The 21,913-nt window shown below is 44.7% G+C and overlaps 1 protein-coding gene across 1 annotated transcript in view; it reads right to left on the bottom strand.

Annotated features, from left to right (window-relative positions):
* Positions 1 to 1,048: 1,048 nt before the first annotated feature.
* The window catches only part of SNX7 (sorting nexin 7), a 67,416-nt gene continuing 46,551 nt past the window's right edge, over positions 1,049 to 21,913 (bottom strand). Inside the window, exon 9 of the mRNA XM_084851884.1 lies at positions 1,049 to 2,139. Coding sequence (XP_084708010.1) covers positions 2,056 to 2,139 — 84 coding nt within the window. The 3' untranslated portion in view covers positions 1,049 to 2,055. The remainder of the gene's footprint in view (positions 2,140 to 21,913) is intronic.

Raw genomic sequence — 21,913 nt, 5'->3', positions numbered from 1 at the left:
AATAAGGGGAACGCAAATAGCGTAGCGTCTACACTATTTGCGTTCCCCTTATTACACTATTTGCGTTCCCCTTATTTTCACCGTAATCTACGTAAATGTTTATGTAGACTAGACGTGCCAAAATAAGGAACACAAATGGCAGCGCCCATGGGTGCCGCCATTTGCGTACACACGGGTTTTTTTTGTTTTTGTTTTACTCAGCCGTGATAGGCTACGTAAACATTTAGCTAGCCTATCACAGCTGACTGCAGGGATGCAAACGGCGGCGGCTATGGCCGCCGCCATTTCCGGCCCGGCTGGCCAGGATTCGGGGGTGGAGGGACGGAGCACCTCCCCCCCGCCAGAATTTCAGGGGGAGGGACGGAGCGCCTCCCCCCCACCGCGAATCAAATTTTGTTCAAGGTAAGTGACTTTCGTACATCCCTACTTGTGCAAAGCCAGATAGAGCTGCTAATTCACTTCTTCATCTTGTTCTTCTTCTTGTGCTTCCATTACATTTTGATACTGCCTTTCTGGAACCAACCAAGTAGGGATGTCAGAGAATTTCACCACGAATCTCGGGGAGGCTGAATGCCAGCGCATTCGGCCCCCCAAAATCGGTGTTGGAACGGTCTGCCCCCCCCCCGGTATGGGACTTACCTTGGGAGGATCTTCCTGGTGGCGGCGGCTCCGGTGGTGGTTCAGCGGCAGCTGGTCTTCCGACCGGCTGCCGCCGCCGCCATTTCCAGTTAAAAAAAAAAAAAAAACGTGATAGGCTATGTAAAGATTTATGTAGCCTATCATGGCTAACTGCAGGGACACAAACGGCGGTGGCTACGGCCGCCGCCATTTGCGTCCCTGCTAGCCAGCGGCTCCACAGAATCCCTGCGAAGCGGAGCTGGCCGGCCAGTATTTCGGGGGGGAGGGACGGAGTGCCTTCTCCCCCCCACGAATGTCACCCTTCGAAAAGGTAAGTGACTTTCGTATATCCCTACAACCAAGGCGGTTTACAAAAATTCAGAAAACAAAAACCATAAGGAAGACATAGCAAAAACACTGAAACAACCTTAAAAACATAACAGTTTAAAAAGTTAAATTAAAAAGATATGCAAAGTAGAAGATTTCACTTGAAAATGGTTATAAAATATTATAAATCTCCAAAGAAATCTAAACAGGCTGAAATAGTGAGCATAAAGAGAACATTAAGACAGAAAAAATTCATCTTAAACTTTTTATTATTAAAATGGAGCTATTTTTACATATTTAAAATATTTTATATCCAAATTGCAGAGTGTTTTTTAAAAATCCTAAATATATGCAGAAAAGTGTTGGAAACCAGTTCTCTCTTTGTGTGTGTGTGTGTGTGTGTGTGTGTGGGAGGCAGTTTGGACGTAACAATGAACTGTATTTTAGCATTGTGAGAATGAGCATAAGCAAGCATTGGGCTTTCATGCTTCTCTTCCTCTGTCTTCCTTGGGCAGGGGATGTCATTTGGAAACTTTCACTTCTGATTTTTAAAATTAATTTCAGCTTGCCGTTTCCTCCAAACCCGACAAACTGTGGTTAATCTGAACTACGCTTTGTCGAAACAACCCAACTTCTAAGAAGCTAGCTTGTTTCAATAAACTATGGGTAAGATTAACCCTAACATATGGGTCATACAGTTAGGGTTCAGTTCTTGGTTAATCAAAAATGGAAGTGAAAGCTTCTGGCCTCCTTCTTATGGCTGTACCGGAGCAGAGAGGAGGGAGTGTCTGGACCGGAGGCTCACTTAGGCTCATCCTTGTAATGTTAAACCAATGTTTAGTGTTACATCCACAGTGGATCTCTTTGTCTGCCTGTGTGTGTGTGTGTATATGCACGCGTGTGCGCACACACACACACACACACACACGCACACACACCGTTATTCAAATACATCCAGGACAACAGAATACCTGAGACTTCAATAAGTTTGCTTTCCACATATTGTTAAATCTTAACAGTTGAATGGAATAAATGGATTTGTCCTCAGATACAGAGCATTTCTTTGGCTAGCAACATTTCAGAGGAAGTTTAACAGATCCTCATAAGAAGTCAAGACCGATCTTCAGATTCTTCTTCCAGGCAAACGTCTGTTGTTGTTTGAGATGTCAAGAAGGACTCCCAGGTAGCAAGGCACTGAAAACAAAATGGGGAAAGTTATGTTTTGCAAACTGATAAAGAAGTCTCAATGTGCATGCCATAAATTAGGCAATCCAGTGAAATTTTAGGAGTCATTGATTTTTCTAACGAAAGTAAAGAATTATGTCCATTTAGCAACCACAGGGATGATGAGGTCTGTGACAGTTTTATACTGGCAAGTTCGTGTCTTATCTTCTGTTTAGAAAATCCAGTCCTATATGGCTGCTTAGTGTAGCTTCTTTTCAACTGAAAAGCCCGTGTTGATTATTACCATGATGACTGATGTTAACACACTCCATTAAAGGGTCAATTAATATCAGCTAACGGGAAGGAAGAACGTTAGGAAAAGGTTATTTAAAAGCCATCTTGCCCGCCCCTCCAAGCACAGGCACCTACTGCTTCCCAAACACATCAGTGGTGCCTAAGGGTAAAGTCTCAGGGGGTACAGAACCCTTGGCTTTGCTACAGGACTCCAGGCCTACACACGGCTCAGAGCAAGCTCTGCTGTCTTGGGCTTCAAGGATCATAGTTCCTGCTGCTTACTAATATTCTGTTACAAACTTCCAGAGAGCCAAGGTTAGAAGAAATTACTCTAATGTACAGGCTTCCTGTCTGTGGAAAACCGGAACAGACTTTTAGGCACACACTTGCAGAAAGTGGTGCAAAACCAGTCCAACCACTACATACTCCTACATCAAATTTCTAGGTGCCTGGCATTTTTCCAGACCTGCCTGGGTCATCTCATTGGTCACTGTGGGCCACTTCACATGTGGGTTTTAGCTGTGCACCAAAGATGTTTTAAGAGCACATTTTTTGTGTATATTGTCTGTTCATGCGTTCTTTATGTAAATGGTTTTTAATCGCTGTATATTATATTTAAAAATGTTTTTAATCTTTGTAAACCACCCAGGGAGCTCCGGCTATTGGGTGGTATAGAAATGTAATAAATAAATAAATTGGAAAGATAAAGTGTGAACGCCACAGATGTGATTGCAAACACACTCATGTAGTATCATACCAGTACACATATTATGGAATTCTGATTAGACATGGCTCCCTTTTGAGTGTATGCTTTTATTTATTTGTATTTATTTTAAAACATTCATACTCTGCCTAATCTCCAAAGAGTTCCAGGCAACTTACAAGTCAATAATGTAATGATTAAAAGCATCTTTTCAATTTAAAAACAACATAAAGCACAAAAACAGCAGCAGAAAACCATAATGTAACAGCAGTCAAAATAGTTAAAATATTCAAAAAACAGAGGCTGATTAAAACAGCAAATTAAATTATCCACTAAATGGCTTCCTAAAAAAGGCAGGTCTTCCACTAACTTCTGGGAAGTCATTAATGAGGGGGTGAGAAAGGTCTCCCTTGGAAGGGGGTTCCAGAGTCTGGGAACAACCACCAGAAAGGCTCAGACAAACCCAGATTGGCTGATGTGTAATGTGTGAAATCAACCTCAGAGAACGAGCAAGCAAGCTCTGAGTTTTGTCAATACTTCCATGCCAAGGTGAACAACCTTGTGCCTCCTGGCAGTGAGACTGTGCATATTAAACTGCTTCAAGATAGAAAGGAATGAAGCCATTTTTCCAGTTATAGTTCCTCTTCCACTTCATTTCCTCCACAGAAAGGTTACTTCAGATGGCAAAAAACAGAAAGTAGGAAATGTTTAAATATGGCTGCGATCCTATACCTATTTACCTGGGAGTAGACCCAACTGAACTCAATGGGGGTTGCTTTCGAGTAGACACATATAGGATTGGGCTGTGAAAGCAGCTGTAGCAAGAGGATAAAAAGTGAGCCACGAGCTACAATAGCTGCCAATGGATCTCTGAACAAAATCAAACTAGAACATAAGCGCTGCGATAAGCTCTGTGAGCTTTGGGTTGCTAGAGATCTCTTCCTATCCTGATGCAATGCAACAGAAATGGAAATTATGCAAAGGGATGAACCAAGTGCTGGTTCAAGGCAACTGCATGACTCTTCGGGGTCTTTTTGAATACATGCAGTGCAAAAAACTATGTATGTTTATTCAGACGTGAGTCCCACTGAATTAAATGGGATTTACTCTAAGGTAAGAGCGCATGGGGTTGTAGCCTAAGTGGGTCCATCTGGGCTTGGCCCTGGCAGCCTCAATCCAGCAATAAAACTGCCTGGAGGTGGCAGCCAAGCAATGTTGCTGGATGTTTACTGGAAGTGTACCTCAGCACAAGAACTACACGCAGGGAGTGCCTGGCTTCCAAAGGATTACAATGGTAATAATAAATAAACAAGTAAATGCCCCACTGCTTTTCATCTCTTTGCTTTAAAAAAAAAAATAAACATTCTGAACATTTCCTGGATTGTGCCCAGCCATTTGGGAAAGCTCTCCATGCCTGTGATTTTCAGATAATCGGAAGCGTAACGCATTGTGGGCACAGCCCATGCAAATCCCACTCACTGCAATGCGCCCTGAGAGAAAGACATGCCCTCTTTAAGGTTGACCCAGAAGTAAGCCTCAAGTATGCTTAGGCTTCGAGCCTCGCAGCCCAATCCTGTGCATATTCATTTGGAAGTAAGTCCTACTGAGTTCACTGGAACTCAGCTTTTTAACAGCTGAGCTTCCAACTCCAGCCAGCACTGCAACCCTAGACATATCTCCTCAGAAGGAAACTCCACTGAGTTCAATAGGATATACTCCCAGATGAGTGTGTACAGCAGGGATAGGCAAGTTTGGGTGGTTCAGGGGGCCATTTTTGCCACCCACCCGGACCGCACTCACCCCCTTTTGCAGGTGCTAGAATTGGGAAATTAAAAACAAAATGGCGTCCATAGCTGCTATGGAACACCAAAAGGATCGAAATTACTTTGCAAACAAGCTAATTTTGACCCTTTGGGTACCCCATAGCAGTTCTGGATGCCATGTCATTTGCAATCTTTTTAAAAAAAAAACACTTTGAAGTGGTGAGGGCCACATGTGTGTGTGGGGGGGGGGCTGCAGGGGAGACCTCCTGGTGTATAGGATTGCACTCTTAGATTGCACACTTGCTTGGGCATAGGCCCCTTGGAACTGAGTGGGACTTACTTCTGGGCAGACATGTATGGGACTGTGCTGACCGTTACATTCCTGAAGGTTGTGGATCCAAAGGCACATACTCCGGGTCACTCAATATGCAGAGGTTACTCCTTACGCTCAGCCTTTTCCCTTTTATGTCCAATCGAAATAATCACATATCCTTGTTTACCCTGCTTCCATTCCCCCTTGTCTCTATCTTTAGACTGTACTTTCAAACCTATTCTCTGTAAAGATTAATGTACATAGATGCCATTAAATTAACATGATGCTGATGATGCTGTCAAGGTGTCTGCGATATAGCTTATGGGCAAAATAATCTGTGATAATGATTTTGAATACCCGGAGTAGATGGGGTGCCATCTACTCCAGATCAACTAACAAGGATACAAAGTGCATATGTGTGTATGTCCGAGTTTAAAGTTTGTCTCCAACATCTCTGAGCTGTAAAGAGAGACCATGAATTGGGAAATTCTAAGTTTGCCCCAACTGCAGTGAAGGCTCTCACACACTATAAGCCAAGGGGGTGCTTTATTGATCTCAGCTCAACACAACAGGTCTATATTCACTACACTGGATCAGAAATTACTTCCCGTTCTTAAATACTTCATGGTCGTTGTGAATGCTCCAGACAGAATTATGGCGTAATTAACATAGTTGCTAATGTACACACAAGCTGTCTGCGGTACTGAAACACTTTCCAGGTTTCCCCCACCCCTCTCCTAAAACTGATGGTGTAGTTTGTATGCTGTAACTTGCAATTATACTTGGATATGATGTGCAATTTCAGGCACATTCCTGCCATTTCATTTCTGGGTAGTTCTCTTTTTGCTGTGACCCATAACAGTTTTATGAGTAATTCGAGTATAAACTACAAATCCAATCTTACACATGTAACTTAAATCTCCTCTTAACATTTACTCACTACAATTATTTTGCGTTAATGATCCTTTATCTGGAATCAACCCCCTTCTTTTTCATGCTAAGGGACTGGAAGAAAATAATTTCAGAGCAGCACAAATGCACGCCTCAAAAGTAATGTCACTTTTGCAGCTGATGTTCTGGGGAAGAAAGGCCTAGAGCCTGAGGCACAGAGACCTACTTTTGTATTGGTGTGGTTAATTATATATCTTGTCAGCTGGAGCAGCACTCAGACAACAAAATAAGCTACAGAAGCATCGGCATTTGGGAACACACATTTGGTCACATAAATGAGGATAAGCTTTAAAAATTGAATCACTTATGTAGGTAAAAGAAGCTTTAAATCTTCGCCATACTGTTGCTTCAAAGATGAGTCACTTACTGTGATTTTAATTTTAAAATCTCTGTTTTGTCAGTGATAAATGAGCCATTTTAATATCGTCATTCTAAACAACGCCACTTTGTATTTAACGCATGTCTAAATACGATGCTTATTTTGGGATTGGCTGTTCTTACACAGTGCATCTGATTACTGAAATTGCTCCACACATTGCTGGGACTTTCAACCTCTGCTGATCACTAACCTCATGTCCAAGTGGCCACCAGGGACAATGGTGGTACCAGAGTTGGCTATTCAGTTTGCACTGCCATCTTCCAATTCTTATGGCAGTGAAAGATCAATAGCCTATCAGGAGAGCCCATACCTTTTGCATGCAAAGGTCCCAGGTTCGAATGCTTCTTCCCTGCTATCCATGAATATTTGCTTTACAGTGAAATATTAATGGGAAGATGGTTCAGGGTGTTGGTGGGGGCCGTAGCTCAGTGGCAGAGCACCAGTTTTGCATGGAGAAGGTCCCAGGTTCAATCCCTGGTATTTCCAGGTGGGCAATCCTGCCTGAAACTCTGGAGAGCTGCTGCCAGTCGGTGATGACAATACTGGGCTAGATGGGCCAAGGGACTGACTCAGGATAAGGCAGCTTCCTGTGTAAGTTGGCAGGAACTGACAGGTTCAGCACCCTAGAAAACCATTATGGAGGGAAACTTTTCCTCCCTATATTTAGAGTACTGGAATAATATCACTGGAGTCCCAGTAAAATCTGTAATTCACTTTTATTACACATCTGAAATGTTAGAATAAGGCAAGCATAGAGTAATCTAGGGAGCAGATGAAAGAAGCAAGCAGGCAAGTGAAGGGGAAGGAAAGAGGCGCATGTGAATAGCTTCCCGTGGCATGCTCAGGTGAAAGAGGTGAAACAAACCTTTTCATGAAAACCTTAAGGAAAGGTGATGCTGTGCCCCCGCCCCCTGGCTCCAGGTACCTTGTTTCAATTCTGAACTCTTCTTAATTTGAGGCTTTAAACTACTTTTTAAATAAAAATACTAATAAATACGTATTTGAGTTATGGGCTGTTGGGACCACACGGTAGCTTTCCTTTGCTGGCATATATGTACTGACATTCACCTTCCAGTGAAAGCAACTTACTTTGGATTTTGGTCAGTTGAGGGATCATGTAACTCTGGGGATCTCAGAGCCTTTGTGCGCAATCACTTTTTTTGTGCATTTATCCAGTTGTTGTGGGCAAGTCCTCCACACCTCTCCACTCCAGGCTACACTTATATTGCAAGTAGGGATGTCAGAGAATTCCGCCATGGATCTCGGTGAGGCCGAATGCCAGTGCATTTGCCCCCCGAAATCCATGGTGGAACGAAGCCCCCCACCCTGCGAAATGGGCCTGGAATGGAGCACCTACCTGCCGCCATCCGCGCTGCATTGCGAATGGCGGCCGCATCTGCGGCTGCCATTCGCTTCTTCCACATACCCGTGATAGGCTATGTAAATACTTACATAGCCTATCACGGCTAACGCAGGGATGCCATTTGCGTAAGTATTTGCATATTTACGTAGCCTATCACGGCAAAAAAAGGGAACGCAAATGGCAGCGGCTACGACGGACGCCATTTGCATTCCCTTTTTTTTTTGCCATGATAGCCTACGTAAATATTTACGTAGGCTATTACGACAAAAAAAAAGAAAAAAAGAACGCAAATGGGGTAGTGGCCACCATTTGCGTTTTTTTTTTTTTTTTTGCCACAATAGGTTACATATCACGGCAAAAAAAAAAAAAAGGGAACGCAAATGGCAGCCGCTGCAGCCGCCGCCATTTGTGTTCACTTTTTTTTTTTTGCTGTGATAGGCTATGTAAATATTTACGTAGCCTATCATGGCAAAATACAGGGACGCAAATGGCGGCAGCTACGGCAGCCACCATTTGCGTCCCTGCAGGCTGCCTAGCGGCCGGATGTTCGGCTGTTGGCAGCCTTGGCCAGTGGCTCCACGGAATCTCTGCAGAGCACAGCCAGCCAGAGAGAATTTCGGGGGGAGGGACGGAGCGCCTCCCCCTAGGGATGTCAGAGAATTCCGCGACGGATCTTGGTGAGGCCAAATGCCAGTGCATTCGGCTCCCCAAAATCCATTGCGGAACGGCCTGCCGCCCCCCGTGGACCCCCCCCCCGGGACGAGACTTACCTGGGGCGGATGTTCCGGATGGCGGCGGCTCCAGCGGCGGCTTCGGCGGTGGCGGCAGCTGGTCTTCTGAACGGCTGCCGCCGCCACCATTTGCAGTCTCTGTCTCCCCCCCCCCCATAGACGTGATAGACTACGTAAAGACTTATGTAGCCTATCACGTCTGGGTTTAAAACAAAAACAAAAACGCGTACGCAAATGGCGGCTACGACCGCCGCCATTTGTGTTCCTTATTTTTCGCCGTCTTAGTTGACGTCAATATTTACGTAGACTAAGACGAAGAAAAGAAAGGGGAACGCAAATAGTGCCCACTATGCTATTTGCGTTCCCCTTTCTTTTCTTTGTCTTAGTCTACGTAAATATTGATGTAGACTAAGACGGCGAAAAATAAGGAACGCAAATGGTGGCGGCTGTAGCCGCTGCCATTTGCGTACGCGGGTTTGTTTTTTTTTGGTTACCCAGAGCCCTCCACGGCCAGAAACCTGGCTGCAGACGGCCCTGGCCTGGGCCTGGCCGGCTGCTCCGTGGAGCTGCCGTGGAGCACAGCCGGCCGTCGAGGATTCCGGGGTGGAGGACCGGATCGCCTCCCCCTCATCGAGGATTCCGGGGGGAGGGACAGAACGCCTCCACCCCCCATGAACAGAATCCACGAAAAGGTAAGTCACTTTCGTACATCCCTACCTCTCCCCCACCGCGAATGTCACCCTTTGAGTAGGTAAGTGACTTTCATACATCCCTAATTACAAGCATATCAAATTTCCAAGCACTCAAAAGTTCTATTCCTCACTTTCTTCACATACTGTGCCCATTGCTATTGTGATTCTTGTATGAAATGTGGTCATGCCAGGGTCATGAGCACCAACTGGATATCTCCTGTGATGCAATGCTCCTTCCCCCCTCTGGCCCACACCGTTATGAGTAGAGCTGTGCTTAGAATATTGGACCTGAATGAGGGAGACTGCAATTCTGATCTCTGCTCAGCCATGAAGACTTGCCAGGTTGCCTCAGGGAAGTCACTTTCTCTCAGCCTAACTATCTTCACAGGGTTTTTGTGAGGGGAAAAAGAAGGGATAACCCTTCTGTGAATGGCAGGCTACAAATATAATAAACTCATTGCAGCTGCATCCAATGATTAAACCCCCCCTAAACATTAAAGTTGTATTTATATACTGCCTTTCATGCTATCTGGATTTCATTATTTTCTTTATTTAATAGACCAGCCACCAGTGATAAATAATCCTTATAAACAACAATGAAAATCAACAAGCAGCAACAGAAACATTAACCTACCCTCATAATGAAAAGCAGTCTGAAATAAAAATGTCTTTAGGGCCAAGCTAAAGGAAACTGGCAGCGAGCTCATTGTACCTACTTGGGAGAGTGTGTGGAGCCACCACTGGAAAGGCTCTGTCCCCAATGCCCACCAAGTTAACTACTCCCACTGGTGGGGATATGAGTAGGGCCTCTGTAGCTGATCTTAATGCTTGGGCTGGTGCATAGGGGTGCAGGCTAGGGGTGCAGAATCTCTTTCATCCCAAGGTCCAAATTCCATTTCAGAGAAGTGCTCTCAGAGCTCACATTCCAGAGGTGGGCAGTGCTGAAGGCAAAAGGGGCAGGGCCCAAAATACCAGCATGTTTTTAGCTTTAAGCTCTTACTGCCATAAGTAAGCCTTCGGAGAGGCATTTCAACCTTTTAGAATGAGGGGAAAGCTGCATGAAAGCCAAGAAACCACCAAATGATTGGTGGTTGGGGAAAGGGGGCTTGGCCTTCTTGGGAAGCCCTGGAGGTCCAGACTGGGACCCCCAAAGGCCTGACGCTCTGTGCCCCTGGCATAGGCAGTCTTTTAAGAGTTCAGTGTAGTTCGCAACTAAAATGTATGCCATAATACAAATAGCAATAATAAAACAACACATACGTTCCTTAAAAGCTGAACTGGGATTTACAACAAATTTAAAATGCCTGGGTGAATCATTTGCCTGGCAGCCAAAAGAACGCAGCCTAGGTGGCACACCAGCCTCTTTAAGGAGGGTAACCCCTAGCAGGGGCAACTGTTGCTGAGAAAGCCCTCTCTTTTTTAGATGAAGAGTGTACCTCTGATAAAGGGGGCGCCCGGCTTTGCGCAAGCAGAAAGCACTTCTGCTTGCGCTTGGGGGGGGGGCAATTTTCACTAATCTTCCCTACGTATTGCAGCCTCCACACCCTCTGGAAAGGGCTGTGGAACCTGGAACGCTATGGGATACGACACAGAGGTGTGCAGTAGATAAGGGGCATTGGCAACACCTGGGTGCCTTGCCTTGAGTGAACGGAAGCACTTTCCGCCACCGCAAAGCCGCCATTGGGTGCAACACCTTATTTTAAGCTTATTTCCCCCGCAAGTGGCTGTGCCTGCTGTGCAAACCCCTGTGCTGGAACACTCGTCCAGCTCAAGCGACAGGAAGCCAGATTCCGGCTGAACAACAAAAGAAATGTCCTGATTATCAGAGCAATACGACAATGGAACCAATTACCTGGGGAGGTGGTGGGCTCTCCCACACTGGAGGCATTCAAGACGAGGCTGGACAGCCATCCGTCAGGGATGCTCTGGCTTGGATTCCTGCATTGAGCAGGGGGTTGGCCTCGATGGCCTTGTAGGCCCCTTCCAACCCTACTATTCTATGATTCTTTGATATCATCTTCCAATGGAATGAACAGAACATACAGATAAGTGTTTTTAAGCCCTCCGAATTTCATCTAGCCTTAAAACTGCTCAGCGATCTCTGGATGTAGCACATCCCTTCAAGCCACATGACGTGATTGCTAATGAAATGATGAATTAAACATTATCGATACTGAGTGCTACGGAGAAGAGCATAAAACATTTCTGTTGTTCTCCTAGGAGAGGCCCTGCTGACATGCAATACAAACACAATCGTGCTGGTTACCTGCTGTTTTGCAAACAGCGCACTCTTCGTTTGATTGCCAAGCAGGCTGCATTTGTGTGTCCATGTTTTTAGAATTCCCGCTATGGCTTTCTTTTCTTTTCCTTTTTTTTTTTTTTGTGGGGGGGCCGCCGACAAAAACAGGCACCTGGAACACAGCTTCCGAGGGATGGATCACAATGCATGCACAGCGTCTGACTTCACCTTCTGTGATCGCTCAGCACTTAGTCATTGGCAGCTGAATGTGTGACTGAAGATGTCGAAAGGAAGCACCACTCCACACAATGCATAGCTAAAGCTATGGAATTCACTACCATGAGATGCAGTGGTGGCCACCACCTGGGATGCCTCTAAAGGGGGGTTAGGCAAATTCACGGAGAATAAGGCTATCTCAGTGGCTACTAGTCGTGACGGCTATATATCACCTCCAGTATCAGAGGGTTTTGCAGGATGATGATCATGTCCTGCTTGTGGACTTCCCATAGGTATCTGGTTGGCCACTGTGGGAACAGAGCGCCAGAGTAGATAGGACTTTGGCCTGATCCATGTCCTTATGTTCTGCTTGAGGTAGTTCATTTACACATAGCAAATCACTGCTGTGTCATGAACCAATCTTGTCTACCTGCCGTTTTCTTTGTGCCAGTGGGGGCAAAGTTATCTGTCTGAGTGGTGATGTATGTGTGCAACCAACATGCATCAGCAAGCAGATCCCCTACTACCAATGCATTATGGAAAGTAAGGGGACATGATTTCAATCTTTTCAGAGCAATGCCTGTACTGGAGGAGGGCAACAAAGGAGGGCAACAAAGATGATCAGGGGACTGGAAACAAAGCCCTATGAAGAGCGACTGAAAGAACTGGGCATGTTTAGCCTTGAGAAGAGAAGACTGAGTGGAGTGGAGATAGGATAGCGCTCTTTAAGGACTTGAAAGGTTGTCACAGAGAGGAAGGCCAGGATCTCCTCTCCATCATCCCAGAGTGCAGGACACGGAATAATGGGCTCAAGTTACAGGAAGCCAGATTCCGGCTGAACACCAGGAGAAACTTATTTATTTATTATTATTTATTTATTATTGCATTTATATCCCGCCTTTATTCCTCTTGCAAGGAACCCAAGGCAGCTTACATTATCCTCCTCCTCTCCATTTTATCCTCACAACAACAACCCTGTGAGGTAGGTTGGGCTGAGAGTGTGTGACTGGCCCAAAGTCACCCAGTGAGCTTCCATGGCTGAGTGGGGACTAGAACCCAGATCTCCCAGCTCCCAGTCCAACACTCTTGCCACTACACCACACTGGCTCTCACTTTATAATAATAAATTTATTATATAAATAACTTCCTGCCTGTTAGAGAGATACGACAATGGAACTAATGATCTAGGGAGGTGGTGGGCTCTCCCACACTGGAGGCATTCAAGACGAGGCTGGCCAGCCATCTGTCAGGGATGCTCTGACTTGGATTCCTGCATTGAGCAGGGGGTTGGACTCGATGGCCTTGTAGGCCCCTTCCAACCCTACTATTCTATGATTCTATGCACTGCTAAGGATCCAACTCAGGAATTGTGCAGATAAGGGCTTGAGCTGCTTATTCAGATGTCAACAGGGTCATACAAGAACAGCTTGACAGAGCAATATTTTAAAATGAGGGCTCATTCATGCAAAAAGAGGGAAAGTCTATACTTCCAATAAAGCCAAAAACAAACAAACAAAATGAAACAGCAGTTGTCACTCTATGTTACGGAAACGAGCTCTACTCTCTATCAAGGCAGCACTCCGCATGTAGGAGGATAACTCCCATGAACGCATCCCCCTTTGGTCCTGTGAAGCCTTAGCAAGCGAGTAGTTCTTCCCACTGACTCCTGTTCTGGGGGAGTGGGTGACGTAGCAGACGAACGTAAGGATGGGGAAAATTGGTTTGGTTCACATTTTGACACAAATGGACACACGTTCATGAAAATACATACGTTAGGAGAAACACATACAGAAATGCATTTGAATTTTCGTGCAGACCTTTTTACTAAAAAGAGCACCTAAGGGCGCAGTCCTATCATGATAGGTGGCCACCTCCGAACTCGGAGGCAACTGCCTATCCAGTGCAGGGCAGGAGCGTTGCAGAGGGCATTGTCCTCTCTGCACTTCAGCTGCCCTGCATTCGTGTCTAGACAGCTGATTTCGGCTGCCTAGCCATGGAAAGTCGGAGCGAGGGTGGGGCGGGGGCGGACACCGGACAATGCATAGGAAGTGTTGGAACGGCACTTCCACCCTCCCCGCCCCAGCCCACCCCCAGGGATGCCCCATTTTTGCCACTCTGCGCTTCTCTTAGGAGTTCGGAGCATGGGGCTGATCCGCGCGGCCTATGCAGCAGCGTGGGAAGGGGTTGGAGGTCAGCTCTCAGGGACCGACCTATCCTATGGCCATCTAGCCGCTGACTAGTGGCCACAGGATTGCACCGTAAGAGTTTTGAAAGCACTTTCCACTGACAGAAGGTGCTGCCCCATAGAGTGTCTATGTAGCCTAATATAGATGATGATGACTTCTGCGGCAAGGACCGACTATGATCTCGGAAGCTAAGCAGGGTCAGCCCTGATTAGTACTCGGATGGGAGACCACCTGGGAATCAGCCTTCCTGCACTGAGCAGGGGGTTGGACTCCATGGTCTTGTAGGCCCCTTCCAACCCTTTGATTCTATGATGGCGATGATGTAATCGTAGTCCAAAACATCTGGAGGGCCCAAGTTGTGGAAGACTGATCTAGTCTCTCACTCTACATCTGCCTACAGCCTAGCACTGACACCCTGAAGATCTGAAACCAAAAGAGCTAACAATTGGTTTTTAAAGACTTCCCTATGTGATCACTTGGTGGCGATTTTGGTTCATGCAAGTAGATTAGCCAGGTTCTTTCTATCACCATATAGTCATAACAATACTCGAGTTCAAATATGTTTTCAAATTCAAATAATATCATTCCTTGAATATAGATTTACAGCTGCCCAGATTAGCTGTACCAGGAAATAAATTAAGACACTAGTAAAGCAATGTTGCTTTGGTACCTCTGTCAGCTGTAGCAACACACAAGTTTAGGACAGGTGTTAAGAATGCTTTTAGAAGTAAAGCAGCGAACACCTTTTTGGTCCTTGCTGAAATGATCCCTTTTGCGGATCTAAGCACATTGTTGTTGTTGTTGTTGTTGTTGTTGATAATAATGCTACTGTATAATTACTAACATAATGTATATATGAAATAGAGATGGGCAAGCCAACTGAAGCTCTCCTCACAATCATCCAGGAATGTTCCAAAATTCCCTGGGAAAAAATAATTGGGGAACCACGGAACAGTTTCCTGAGCCAATGCAAGGTTTTGAAAATCTGTCACCTTATCTCCTTGCCAGCACCCACCCACCCTGCCATCTTCCCTCCCCCTGGCAGCTATGGCAACCTGCAAGAGCAGAAAAGTGAGGGGGTTCTCCCTCCTCTACCAGAGTGTGCGAGACTCTGTGGGAGACCTGCCAAGGGCAGGTGGTAAAGGGGTGGTAAAGGAGAAGCCAGGAATTCCTCCCAGGTGTTTTGATCTGAACCACAGAAGAATTTCAGGGCTCACGATGCTTTCCCTGGGTTCAAAGGTGGAGTTACAAGCCCCCAAAGTTTGTTTCTGGGACTGAGCTCAGCAAACGTGAGTGGCATCTCTAATGTGAAGTAATAAGTTGGCATGATGGCTGGGGCTGATGGGAGCTGCTGTTCAAAACATTTGGAGGGCATCACATTGGGGAAGGAAGGAGTAGATTGAAAAAGAAGTCAGAAGCTAGGGATCAAATCGCGAGCCAGAAGCTAAGGCCAGACACAGTACTGCCCAGGCAAAATTCCAGGATGCTTACCTGGGACTGGAGTAAGACTTAGTGAAATAAATGGGTAAATCTGCATAGGACTGTATTGTAAAAAATGTAAAATTACTTAATTGTTTGACAGTCCTAATTAAAACCCATAGGTCTTTTGCCACACAGTTCAATAGGATGATGGTGGCACTTTGTTTTGTTAAGGCTCTTGATCCAAATGTCTAAGGGCCTAATTAAAACAGCACTCAGAATGGGATTCCACTGGTGCAGGGCAGAAAGAAATCTTAGCTACCAGTACCAATGCAAAAAAGCTACAGGCAGCTCTTTTTAAACCATCCTGCTCAGTGCAGATCAATTCATAGGTACACTCTGAAGAAACACTTCACATAGTGACAGCATTAATCTGGCTTAAGGAGGATAAAACCTGTTCTTACATATGAACTAAATGGGGCTCTACAGATTGACAGCAAAAATCCACAGGCAAAAGTACCTAAGAAAGGATGTGAACAACTCTAAGGTCATGTCTTTACCCCAGTCTTAACAAAGGAGAAACAACATTTTTGAAATACCTTGGTAAAGAGTCTGTGATACTTTTATAACTATGCACTGCATGAAGAAATATTTCCTTTATCTGTCCTGAAGCTCCCACCATTCAGCTTCACGGGATGACCCTGGGTTCTAGTTTTATGAGAGATGGAGATGGTTTTCCCACCCTGGAGTTAAGAGTGAGCTCTAAGCCAGGAAATCAGTGGTTCAAATCTTAATGTAACCATGAACTCATTAGGATTCTGTAGGCAAGGGACTATTTTTGCAACAACAACAACAACAACAATAATAGCAGCCTAAATTAGAAGGCTGTTGTAGAATTACTGATAATGTGCAGATGATGTAGAAATGGGCAAGCGAACTGAGGCTCTTCTCAGAATCATTCAGGAGCATTCCAATATTTCCTGGAGAAAAAAAACGGCAACCACAGAAAAGTTTCCTGAGCCAATCCAAGGGCTTGAAAAACTGTCACCCTTTCTGTCCCCTTGCCGGCACCCCCCTCCCCTGCAAACACTCACTTCTCTCTTCCCCTGGCAGCTCTGGCAGCCTGCAAGAGCAGAAAAAGAGGGGTCTCTCTCCTCCCCGTTATGCTGGACTGTGCGAGACTCTGTAGGAGACCTGCCAAGGGCAGGTGGCGATGGGGAAGCCAGGAATTCCTCCCAGATGGGGGTTTTGATCTGGGCCATAGAAAAATTTCAGGGCTCATGATGCTCTCCTCTGGGTTCAAGGGCAGCGTTACAAGCCCCCTAAAGTTTGTTTCTGGGACTGAGCTCAGCAAACATCAATGGCATCTCTAATGAGAAGTGCTTTGAGAACTTAAGGAAAGCTCTGTATCAATACTACAGTATGAGAATTGTAATTACTTCACTTAATTTGGAGGTTGTTCTTGTTTAGAACAGGAGAAGGAGGGCAAGAACAAAGTGCACTCCAAAGGTATCCATCTTCCGGAGGAGTGGCAGGTGACCGGGTGCAATGCTGAAAATGAATAACCCATTTCTGAGTGAATGTGCTGGTACCGAGATGGACTGCACTGGTACGGAGATGGACTAGAGCGGCTGTCCCCAACTTGGTGGCCTCTAAATATGCTGGACTACAACTCCCATCATCACCCCAAGATAGCACAGCCAATTAAGGAAGTGTTGTCAATCATAAAATACAGTAATGTACCAAAGGCCATGCTGGCTGGGGAAAGATGGGAGTTGTAGTCCAACACATCTAGATGGGAGTTGTAGTCCAGCGCATTTGGGTCAGGGAAGGCTGGGCTAGAGGTAATGAATGCTGAACTAGTGCACCATCCCAAAACATGAGAGCAGGCCTGGCACTCTAGTGATGTCAGGGTAAGAATGCAAATGCTCATGTTTGGGTTGCAAATGCTTATGTTTGGGTTGCAAATCCTTCCTTTTTCTCCTAGAAAGAAAAGAAAAATGGCCTCAAGACCGGTCTGCAAACAGTCTAATTTTTTTAGGGTACAACGTTTGTATGACAACTAGCTTTGGGGCACAGAACTGACACAAAATCCAGAAGTTACGTGAGGATAGAAAAGCTGAGAAAATGACAAGGAGCAGCAAACCTTCCTAACGTCAGGCAAGGTTTTGATCTTGATCTATAACAGCAGACTGTCAATGCCCCATGCCCCTCTCAGACTAATTAAGCAGCCCTGATTATCAAGAGCTCTGTCTTTCCAATGTCCAAATGATCTGCACATGTGGAACGCAGAGGTCAGATGAAAACAATCCCACATTAGGAAAAATATATATATTACAAGTTATGGAGACTATGGCTTAAAATAGAAACAAATGAATATGCTCTTCCCAGTCACAAAATACAAAAGTAAGGGCAGAATCCTATACCTGTTTAGACAGAAAAAAGTCCTACAACTCCCAGCATTCCCCAGCCAGCCGTGGTGGCTGGGGAATGCTGGGAATTGTAGGACTTCTTTCTGTTTAAACTAGCATAGGATTCTGCCTTAAGGTACTTTTTTAATAAAAAATCTAAATGGATTTTTAAGGTGGGGAAATGAGGTTTCCTGTGTATGGACATTTATTTATTTATTTATTTATTTATTTAATCACATTTCTATACTACCCAATAACCGAAGCTCTCTGGGTGGTTCACAAAAATTAAAATTACAAGTACAGCATAAAAACAATATAAAATAAAAAGTATTAAAACTGAAGTATTAAAGTACAGTTGTTCAAGGGTTCCTTTAATTAATTTCATTTATAAAGAAAACTAGTTAAACCTATTTAGCTTTCGGATTTCGCATTTGATGAAAAAAAGCTAAAAGATGGCAAGGAGGTGCCGCATAAATGTTTTTAGTGGATCAGGTCCTTAGGAAGTGCCATTGTTACTTAGATTTTACATCGTGTGGAAGCCAACCACCTAAAACATTAATTGTTAGACAAAATATTATATTTTATATTTTCTTTTTTCACTCATTATTACACTGGCTGCATTCACACAGAACAACAAGCCAGGATTCCGTTCGTTCCTGCTTTGCTTCTCCCTGCTAGCACAACCACTAAATAAACCAGAAACTGAAAGTTTAGCATGTCATTAGAGCCACGGATCCTGTCTTGCTGCTCCAAAAAAGCCAGGATTCAAACAGCAAGAACAAACCCCTGTTTTTTTATTCCAGCTTGTAGAGGGAGCAACAAGCCAGGATCCCCAGTTCAGACAACACACTGAGCTTTCAGTCTCTGGTTAGTTTAGTGTTTTCACTAGTGGGGAGAAATAAAGCAGACACAAAAGGGCAGCATGCCGTTCACAATAAGCAAACATAGCCACTGAAGTGGCTTTAAGAATGTCAAGGAAGTGTGACCTTCAGTAGTTTTCCTTCTTGCCCTGCCCCAGTGCCTTTAGCAACAGCCTGACACTCAGAAGTTTAGCAGATGAAACTTTTTCTGGCATTGAGATAAGTATTGGGAAAGTTGTAACAGCTTGATTTCTGCATATTGGGTTGCTGTTTAAAGCGCAGCAGCAGCAGGATGGCCAATAAAAACAGATGGCAACTCTTATCTTGAACCTGCACTCTAACTGCAGTCCCAGCCAGCCCGACTAAAACTTGTCTCTATTGATTAAAATGTGCCACACGGATGAATCAACAAAGGCTCTAGGCAGGGGCATCATTAGCGGGCCCACCTGGGCACAGGCCCTGGATCTTTTTTGAGCTGTGCCCTGGATCTTTTGAGCTGTCCTAATTGCCATTTTTTTTTTACATTTTCCCATTGACTTGCATTGGAAAACAGAAATGGCCATAACTTTTTTTATTTTGTATGATAAATAGATGAAATGTGGAGACCTGGTAGCCCCCATGGAGCTGATTGAACCTGCCCAGTTTCAGGCAGTTAGGTACAGTGGCTTTTGTTTTAGTCACAGGTAAAATTTGCTATTTTCAAGAAAATCTGTCAAAGCAAAGAGCTATATTTTTTGTGTGCTTCCACATAAGTGCACAGAGTTTGGGGACCTGGCAGCCCCTATATAGATGACAGAATCTGCCAAATTTCAGACAATTAGGCCTAGTGGCTTTTGTGGTAGCCACAGGTAAAAATAGCTTTTTTCAAGAAAATGTGTCAAAGCAAAGAGCTATGATTTTTTTGTTCTTCCACATAAGTGCATGGAATTTGGGGACCTGGCAGCCCCTATATATATGACAGAATCTGCCAGATTTCAGGCAGTTAGGTCCAGTGGCTTTTATGCTAGTCACGGGTAAAATTTGCTATTTTCAAGAAAATCTGTCAAATCAAAGAGCTATATATCTTTTTGTGCTTCCACATACATGCATGGAATTTGGTAACCTGGCAGCCCCTATGGAGCTGACTGAACCTGCCAAATTTCAGACAGTTAGGTCCAGTGGCTTTTGTGCTAGCCATGCGTAAATTTTCCTTTTCTCAAAGACTAAATAAGTAAAAACTGCCAAGCCACACAGGGGATTAGAGATCCTAATCAAAAGGTATTTAAGGTGACCATTAGAAGGTTACTATCCCTAATCTCTGGTGTAGGGTGTTTTTTTTTTTTGAGGTGCAAAAAACCCCTCTCCCCTTACTTTTCTGCTCTTACATGCCCACTGTTGGAAGCTTGCTTGCAATGGCATTTTGAAGAGGGAGAAGGAAAGGAAGAAAGAGCTTCATGTGAAAAACGGTATTTCACAGAGCACCTGATTTTACTGCCCCAGAGTGGAACCTTTGGATTCTGCAGAAGTTTAGTAGCTTCAGTACAGTAAAGGGTCCAATCAGCCTCCACAAACTTCTTTCTCCCCCTCCACTTTAATTTCTCCAAAATAGCTGTAGGACTCAAATTATTTCAAAAGGAGGGTTAGGACTATGTGACGTCATGATCGAGGAACTGCTAAGGCTTTTAAACAGATTCTACAGTTTAAAAAAAGCTAGAAAAAGCCCTCAGCCACCTCACTTCATAAAGTTAATTTAAGCATGTGCAATCCTTACAAACCCTCCACAGCCTCCTAAATTCCTCTGAAGTACTACTTCTCTGAAAGGAGCCACTTAGCTTAGGGAATTCTCTCTACCTCACCCCCTGCATTTCCAATCGCCATTCTTCTTTTCTTCTTCTTCCCTCCCCCATCCTGTTCTTTCTTTCCCTTCTTTGTTCTACCCAGGGCGTATCTTGGGGAATTCTTAAAGAGAATTCTCTTTGGTGGGCAAGAGAAGTTCTGAACTATATTTGACTTTATACTAACAGACAAGAGGGTTGGTTTTTCTCCTTCTCACTCAAGCCTTTGAGAAAAGTGGGTTCACATGGTTGCAGGGAAACAAAACTGGGGCTGATTTGTTTGTCAGTTGCCATTATCCAGCAATAGGAAGGGCTGTAGCTCAGTGGCAGAGCACATGCTTGGCATGCAGAAGGTCCCGGGTTCAATCTCCAGGTAGGGCTAGGAAAGAATCCTGCCTGCAACTCTGGAGAGCCGCTGCTGCCAGTCAGTGTCAACAATACTGCGCTAGATGGACCAGGGTCTGACTCAGTACAAGGCAGCTTCCTATGTTCCTATGAACAGAAAGCTTTAATAAAAATAGGAGGTTTTGGTTTGTTTTTTTAAGTGGAGGGGAGATAAATACTGCTAATTTATGCAATCCTATGTATGCCTACTCAGAAGCCCCATTATGTTTAATGAGGCTTACCTTCACGGATTCCAGCATAGGATTCCAGCATGAGTTACTTTTGCAGGGAGGTTTGCACCTTGATGTTCTGCATGTTTACTCAGAAATAAGTCCTGAGTTGTGAGCATGGTAATGCAGGCTTAATACAGTGCCTACCCAATTCCATCTAATGAATTGACTACCTTTTCAGCTCAGTCCTATGGATGTTTTGCCATTTGTGTGTTTTTTTCATTTTGCATGAACACTAGCTTCAGTGGGGAGGGAAAGGCACTTAGTGCATGCTCAGAGTTTCTCCATAACTGAGCTTTAGTTTTGAAAACAGACGCATTGGCTGAAACCTGGTGAAGTCTTGGCATAACTGAAGTTATGGGGAGTAAGATACATTGACAGCTTGTGCATAACAAGGAGGAGGTAGAGGAGAGTTGCACAAAACAAGAGATCTGTTTTTATGAAGAGTTGCTGGAGGATGGTAGGATAGGAGGGATGGTTGCATAGAGGGGAATAGAATTGGTGGGGGGAGAATGTAAGTGCTCAGTGGTGAAAGAACAGCATTCTGCATGTGCTCAGAAGCACTCTATATTTAAGAACATAAGAGCCATGCTGCATCAGACCAAGGTCCATCTAGTCCAGCATTCTGTTCACACAGTGGCCAACCAGATGCCCACAGGAAACCCACAAGTAGAACATGAGTGCAATAGCACCTTCCCACCCATGTTCCCCTGCTGCTTATATTGGTAAAATGTAAATAAATTCTAGTCATTCTAAATTTGCATGCATGTATATCCTTCAGAAACTTTGCAGGTTTCTTGCCTGGGAGACACTTCTAATGACCTGTGCATTTTCATACAAATTTACCCAAAAAACT

Source organism: Heloderma suspectum, chromosome 4 (assembly GCF_057233095.1).
Source record: "Heloderma suspectum isolate Gila_16-S chromosome 4, 16-S_ref, whole genome shotgun sequence".
In the NCBI taxonomy this organism is placed as follows: Eukaryota; Metazoa; Chordata; class Lepidosauria; order Squamata; family Helodermatidae; genus Heloderma; species Heloderma suspectum.
The sequence above is the reverse complement of the archived record's forward strand: the minus strand, read 5'-3'. Positions and strand labels throughout refer to the sequence as shown.